The following is a 7,411-nucleotide window of genomic DNA, read 5'->3' as shown; positions in this document are numbered from 1 at the left end:
TTAAACTACATGTTAAGTGTCCTTCAGAATAAAGTATTGAAAGTTCACAGCTAGGTGAAAGCTTGAATAATTCCAGTGAAATATTTCACCTCAGTACATGAAACAAATGTAATGATCTTACTGGTAAGAAATTACTAAAAATCAGACTTGGTTTTATGTAGCTCCTTTCCTGTTAAAGATATCCTAAACTATTAAAGCCATAAATTCTGTGTTAGTAGTATAGAATTCAATATTCGCTGCTCCATCAATGGTAGAAGACAAGCAGTCATCAAAAGCATGTGAATATCCTTGGATGCTAGAACTTTATTTAGTGAGATGTAATGTGTATTAAGAAAGACACCTCACTTCAGAGTCCTGTAGGATCCTTGATTTTTACTAGACAAGAAGTGGACACAAGGTACCATAGGGGAACGTATCATCTGAACAAAATCATCCAATTCTGCTGATACATTCATGCTACAGCAGTGGGTGATAGAGCATTATTTATTGGTAACTTCCTTAATAATGCGTTTTATGGAATAATAAGGGAATGATCCATTTAGTATCTACAAATGTTCTTACACTAGCCAAGTCTTGCAGTGATCTTGTCCTGCCATTAATAAAGGTGAATGGAAAAAAGAATGAAGCATTGTTTGCCATATACCTAACAGCTTTCTTTTAATTCTGGAACATCAATAGCATTACCAATTTAAAAGGGACACAGCTTGAATTATGTGAAATTGACTTATTTAAAATAAAAGTCCAGTGTCTAATAATAGAGCATCCTTTAAACAGTATCCTCCTCAGATTTTATAAATACTCAAAATAACTATATAGATTTTTGTTTCCTTGCTGATGTTTGAGGGGAAACGAAAACTGACTATACAAAGTGCTATCAAAATGCACAAAGTAAACACGCAATACTTTTTTCTTTTCATTTACAGTAAGCTTGTGTTTTACTGGTAACTGCAATAGGTAAGCAACTTCTAGCTATATGACTTTTTTCAAAAATGTTCTTAATATAAGCAGAAGTAGTTAATCTTCTGTAGCCAAATGATCTCTTGAGTACTGTCTTATGTTTCACAGTATGCATCATCATTATACTCCATATCCGTGCTCCCTATTTCTGTTGTGAGTTTTACCTCTGTGCGCTTGAAGAGGAAAGATCAAACCTGTCATCCACTGGCTAGAGGGCTTCACATCCAGTTCTAACTTCTGTTCGGCAGCAGTGTCAGGCTATCTCTAGATCAGCTTTCCTTTGGTGTATAGGAAATCCTTTAGAAACATTCTAAATTTTATGCAGATTTGTTCCTTTCTTTATCCCAGCTAGGAATCATTCTGTGTCTTCTCTTTAAGCAGCAGCTTCACTTCACTTAGAGACAAAAGCTATGATCCTTATGTGCATTTGCTCCACAGCCTTTGGTGCTGTTCCAGCTTGCATCCTCAGCCACTGGCCCCTACTATGGGCATGGTAGGAGTGGTTCCCTGGAGTCTGGCACTTGAACTCAATGAAATAGTGCCAATCATGGAGAGGAGCTGTATCCATTCTAGCCCCCCAACTTGATGCCACAGAAGCTGACAACTTCCATTCACGCTTCTGTGTGGTTCCAAGCTCTACCTCAGCAGAGGATGCATTGGTTCTTCAGATTCTAGCCCCAGGAAAGTCCCAGCCCCACTTAAATAGCGCTGCACCTCTGTAAACCTCAGAGTGATACCACAGGCTCTTTTGACAACTAAGTGGGCATCTCTACTGTTCTCTGGTCACCACAAGCCAGCTTCACTAACCACCAATGCTCTCATCAGCTGGAGGCAGGTGCCTTTTCCTACATGATATGGCATCCCTCTTTAGACTGTTCTAATAACATGCCCATCCTTCCTCCTCAAGCAATGCCCCCACTTAAAATTTTTGCACGTTTTACAAGTTTTTGTAACTTTAATAGTTGCTATTTAACATTTCCCTAGTTACTGATGGCATAAAAAGTATTTCATTATAACTGTAATAACTGCATTATCCCTAGCCTGATTCTTGGCCCTGGTCTACACTAGGACTTTAGGTCGAATTTAGCAGCATTAAATCAATGTAAACCTGCACCCATCCACACGATGAAGCCCTTTATTTCGACTTTAAGGGCTCTTAAAATCGATTTCCTTACTCCACCCCTGACAAGTGGATTAGCGCTTAAATCGGCCTTGCCGGCTCGAATTTGGGGTACTGTGGACACAATTCGACGGTATTGGCCTCCAGGAGCTATCCCAGAGTGCTCCATTGTGACCGCTCTGGACAGCACTCTCACCTCAGATGCACTGGCCAGGGAGACAGGAAAAGAACCGCGAACTTTTGAATCTCATTTCCTGTTTGGCCAGCGTGGCAAGCTGCAGGTGACCATGCAGAGCTCATCAGCAGAGGTGACCATGATGGAGTCCCAGAATCGCAAAAGAGCTCCAGCATGGACTGAACGGGAGGTACGGGATCTGATCGCTGTTTGGGGAGAGGAATCTGTGCTATCAGAACTCTGTTCCAGTTTTCGAAATGCCAAAACCTTTCTCAAAATCTCCCAGGGCATGAAGGACAGAGGCCATAACAGGGACCCAAAGCAGTGCCGCGTGAAACTGAAGGAGCTGAGGCAAGCCTACCAGAAAACCAGAGAGGCGAACGGCCGCTCCGGGTCAGAGCCCCAAACATGCCGCTTCTATGATGAGCTGCATGCCATTTTAGGGGGTTCAGCCACCACTACCCCAGCCGTGTTGTTTGACTCCTTCAATGGAGATGGAGGCAATACGGAAGCAGGTTTTGGGGACGAAGAAGATGATGAGGAGGAGGAGGTTGTAGATAGCTCACAGCAAGCAAGCGGAGAAACCGGTTTTCCCAACAGCCAGGAACTGTTTCTCACCCTGGACCTGGAGCCAGTACCCCCCGAACCCACCCAAGGCTGCCTCCTGGACCCAGCAGGCGGAGAAGGGACCTCTGGTGAGTGTACCTTTTAAAATACTATACATGGTTTAAAAGCAAGCATGTGAAAGGATTACTTTGCCCTGGCATTCGCGGTTCTCCTAGATGTACTCCCAAAGCCTTTGCAAAAGGTTTCTGGGGAGGGCAGCCTTATTGCATCCTTCATGGTAGGACACTTTACCACTCCAGGCCAGTAACACGTACTGGGGAATCATTGTAGAACAAAGCATTGCAGTGTATGTTTGCTGGCATTCAAACAACATCTGTTCTTTACCTCTCTGTGTTATCCTCAGGAGAGTGAGATATAATTCATGGTCACCTGGTTGAAATAGAGTGCTTTTCTTCAGGGGACACTCAGAGGAGCCCATTCCTGCTGGGCTGTTTGCCTGTGGCTAAACAGAAATGTTCCCCGCTGTTAGCCACGGGGAGGGGGGAGGGTTGAGGGGGTAGCCACGCGGTGGGGGGAGGCAAAATGCGACCTTGTAACAAAAGCACATGTGCTATGTATGTAATGTTAACAGCAAGGTTTACCCTGAAAGAGTGTAGCCATTGTTTTATAAAATGTGTCTTTTTAAATACCGCTGTCCCTTTTTTTTCTCCACCAGCTGCATGTGTTTCAATGATCACAGGATCTTGTCCTTCCCAGAGGCTAGTGAAGCTTAGAAAGAAAAAAAACCGCACTCGCGATGAAATGTTCTCCGAGCTCATGCTGTCCTCCCACACTGACAGAGCACAGACGAATGCGTGGAGGCAAATAATGTCAGAGTGCAGGAAAGCACAAAATGACCAGGAGGAGAGGTGGCGGGCTGAAGAGAGTAAGTGGCGGGCTGAAGAGAGGGCTGAAGCTCAAATGTGGCGGCAGCGTGATGAGAGGAGGCAGGATTCAATGCTGAGGCTGCTGGAGGACCAAACCAGTATGCTCCAGTGTATGGTTGAGCTGCAGCAAAGGCAGCTGGAGCACAGACTGCCACTGCAGCCCCTCTGTAACCAACCGCCCTCCTCCCCAAGTTCCATAGCCTCCACACCCAGACGCCCAAGAACACGGTGGGGGGGCCTCCGGCCAACCAGCCACTCCACCACAGAGGATTACCCAAAAAAAAGAAGGCTGTCATTCAATACATTTTAAAGTTGTAAACTTTTAAAGTGCTGTGCTTAAAGTGCTGTGTGGCATTTTCCTTCCCTCCTTCACCACCCCTCCTGGGCTACCTTGGTAGTCATCCCCCTATTTGTGTGATGAATGAATAAAGAATGCATGAATGTGAAGCAACAATGACTTTATTGCCTCTGCAAGCGGTGATTGAAGGGAGGAGGGGCGGATGGTTAGCTTACAGGGAAGTAGTGTGAACCAAGGGGCGGGAGGTTTCATCAAGGAGAAACAAACAGAACTTTCACACCATAGCCTGGCCAGTCATGAAACTGGTTTTCAAAGCTTCTCTGATGCGTACCGCGCCCTCCTGTGCTCTTCTAACCGCCCTGGTGTCTGGCTGCACGTAACCAGCAACCAGGCGATTTGCCTCAACCTCCCACCCCACCATAAACGTCTCCCCCTTACTCTTACAGATATTGTGGAGCACACAGCAAGCAGTAATAACAGTGGGAATATTGGTTTCGCTGAGGTCTAAGCGAGTCAGTAAACTGCGCCAGCGCGCCTTTAAATGTCCAAATGCACATTCTACCACCATTCTGCACTTGCTCAGCCTGTAGTTGAACAGCTCCTGACTATTGTCCAGGCTGCCTGTGTACGGCTTCATGAGCCATGGCATTAAGGGGTAGGCTGGGTCCCCAAGGATACATATAGTCATTTCAACATCCCCAACAGTTATTTTCTGGTCTGGGAATAAAGTCCCTTCCTGCAGCTTTTGAAACAGATTAGAGTTCCTGAAGATGCGAGCGTCATGTACCTTTCCCGGCCATCCCACGTTGATGTTGGTGAAACGTCCCTTGTGATCCACCAGAGCTTGCAGCACTATCGAAAAGTACCCCTTGCGGTTTATGTACTCGGCGGCTTGGTGTTCCGGTGCCAAGATAGGGATATGGGTTCCGTCTATGGCCCCACCACAGTTAGGGAATCCCATTGCAGCAAAGCCATCCACTATGACCTGCACATTTCCCAGGGTCACTACCCTTGATATCAGCAGATCTTTGATTGCGTGGGCTACTTGCATCACAGCAGCCCCAACAGTAGATTTGCCCACTCCAAATTGATTCCCAACTGACCGGTAGCTGTCTGGCGTTGCAAGCTTCCACAGGGCTATCGCCACTCGCTTCGCAACTGTGAGGGCTGCTCTCATCTTGGTATTCATGCGCCTCAGGGCAGGGGAAAGCAAGTCACAAAGTTCCATGAAAGTGCCCTTACGCATGCGAAAGTTTCGCAGCCACTGGGAATCGTCCCAGACCTGCAACACTATGCGGTCCCACCAGTCTGTGCTTGTTTCCCGAGCCCACAATCGGCGTTCCACAGCATGAACCTGACCCATTAGCACCATGATGCATGCATTGTCAGGGCCTATGCTTTCAGAGAAATCTGTGTCCATGTCCTGATCACTCACGGGACCGCGCTGACGTCGCCTCCTCGCCTGGTATCGCTTTGCCCGGTTCTGGTGCTGCATATACTGCTGGATAATGCGTGTGGTGTTTAATGTGCTCCTAATTGCCAAAGTGAGCTGAGCGGCCTCCATGCTTGCCTTGGTATGGCGTCCACACAGAAAAAAGGCGCGGAACGATTGTCTGCCGGTGCTCTGATGGAGGGAGGGGCGACTGACGACACGGCTTACAGGGTTGGCTTCAGGGAGCTAAAATCAACAAAGGGGGTGTCTTTACATCAAGGAGTATTTCAGGCAGGACTTCACGGAAGGTTCCAATAAGAAATGGTGCACCTAAGTTATTGTTCTTATTAGAACGAGGAGGTTAGCCTGGCCTCTGATTCATACATGGCTAGATTTACCTCGCTGCACCTTCTCTGTGAGTGACTGAAGTGTGACCTAAAGGAATGAGTCCCCTAGACAGGGGAGGAGGCAAATGAGTACAAAACAAATCTGGTCTATTTCTTGTTTTGATCCACTCCATCTATCTTTTACATCTTTGGCTGGCAGCAGACGGTGCAGAAGGACTGCATGCCATCCACATCTCATGGCTGCTCGGCAGAAGATGGTACAGTACGACAATACAGCGGTGCATAGACAATCCAGGAAGTTTTTGGAAAGCGTAGGGGACAATTTCCTGGCGCAAGTGCTAGAGGAGCCAACTAGGGGGGGCGCTTTTCTTGACCTGCTGCTCACAAACCGGGAAGAATTAGTGGGGGAAGCAAAAGTGGATGGGAATCTGGGAGGCAGTGACCATGAGTTGGTTGAGTTCAGGATCCTGACGCAGGGAAGAAAGGTAAGCAGCAGGATACGGACCCTGGACTTCAGGAAAGCAGACTTCGACTCCCTCAGGGAACGGATGGCCAGGATCCCCTGGGGGACTAACTTGAAGGGGAAAGGAGTCCAGGAGAGCTGGCTGTATTTCAAGGAATCCCTGTTGAGGTTACAGGGACAAACCATCCCGATGAGTCGAAAGAATAGTAAATATGGCAGGCGACCAGCTTGGCTTAATGGTGAAATCCTAGCGGATCTTAAACATAAAAAAGAAGCTTACAAGAAGTGGAAGTTTGGACATATGACCAGGGAAGAGTATAAAAATATTGCTCGGGCATGTAGGAATGATATCAGGAGTGCCAAATCGCACCTGGAGCTGCAGCTAGCCAGAGATGTCAAGAGTAACAAGAAGGGTTTCTTCAGGTATGTTGGCAACAAGAAGAAAGCCAAGGAATGTGTGGGCCCCTTACTGAATGAGGGAGGCAACCTAGTGACAGAGGATGTGGAAAAAGCTAATGTACTCAATGCTTTTTTTGCCTCTGTTTTCACTAACAAGGTCAGCTCCCAGACTGCTGCGCTGGGCATCACAAAATGGGGAAGAGATGGCCAGCCCTCTGTGGAGATAGAGGTGGTTAGGGACTATTTAGAAAAGCTGGATGTGCACAAGTCCATGGGGCCAGACGAGTTGCATCCAAGAGTGCTGAAGGAATTGGCGGCTGTGATTGCAGAGCCATTGGCCATTATCTTTGAAAACTCTGGCGAACCGGGGAAGTCCCGGATGACTGGAAAAAGGCTAATGTAGTGCCAATCTTTAAAAAAGGGAAGAAGGAGGATCCTGGGAACTACAGGCCAGTCAGCCTCACCTCAGTCCCTGGAAAAATCATGGAGCAGGTCCTCAAAGAATCAATCCTGAAGCACTTGCATGAGAGGAAAGTGATCAGGAACAGCCAGCATGGATTCACCAAGGGAAGGTCATGCCTGACTAATCTAATTGCCTTTTATGATGAGATTACTGGTTCTGTGGATGAAGGGAAAGCAGTGGATGTATTGTTTCTTGACTTTAGCAAAGCTTTTGACACGGTCTCCCACAGTATTCTTGTCAGAAAGTTAAGGAAGTATGGGCTGG

The 7,411-nt window shown here is 47.0% G+C and overlaps 1 protein-coding gene across 1 annotated transcript; it reads left to right on the top strand.

Annotated features, from left to right (window-relative positions):
• Window positions 1-71: 71 nt before the first annotated feature.
• On the top strand, window positions 72-4,620 carry LOC140909313 (uncharacterized). The gene is made up of 2 exons (XM_073338325.2): window positions 72-2,947; window positions 3,535-4,620. Exons 1-2 carry the CDS (start codon window positions 2,083-2,085, stop codon window positions 4,053-4,055), a joined length of 1,386 nt encoding a protein of 461 aa, XP_073194426.1. The 5' UTR covers window positions 72-2,082; the 3' UTR covers window positions 4,056-4,620.
• Window positions 4,621-7,411: the final 2,791 nt, after the last annotated feature.

This window comes from Lepidochelys kempii, chromosome 3, assembly GCF_965140285.1.
Source record: "Lepidochelys kempii isolate rLepKem1 chromosome 3, rLepKem1.hap1, whole genome shotgun sequence".
Classification (NCBI taxonomy): Eukaryota; Metazoa; Chordata; order Testudines; family Cheloniidae; genus Lepidochelys; species Lepidochelys kempii.
This window is presented reverse-complemented; position numbering and strand designations above follow the sequence as displayed.

Excerpts from the sequence above, each read along its gene's own strand:
- LOC140909313 (XM_073338325.2), top strand. The coding sequence starts at position 2,083 with ATGAAGCCCTTTATTTCGACTTTAAGGGCTCTTAAAATCGATTTCCTT. Across the intron at positions 2,948-3,534 it reads AGGCGGAGAAGGGACCTCTG|CTGCATGTGTTTCAATGATC; the intron begins GTGAGTGTACCT and ends TTTCTCCACCAG.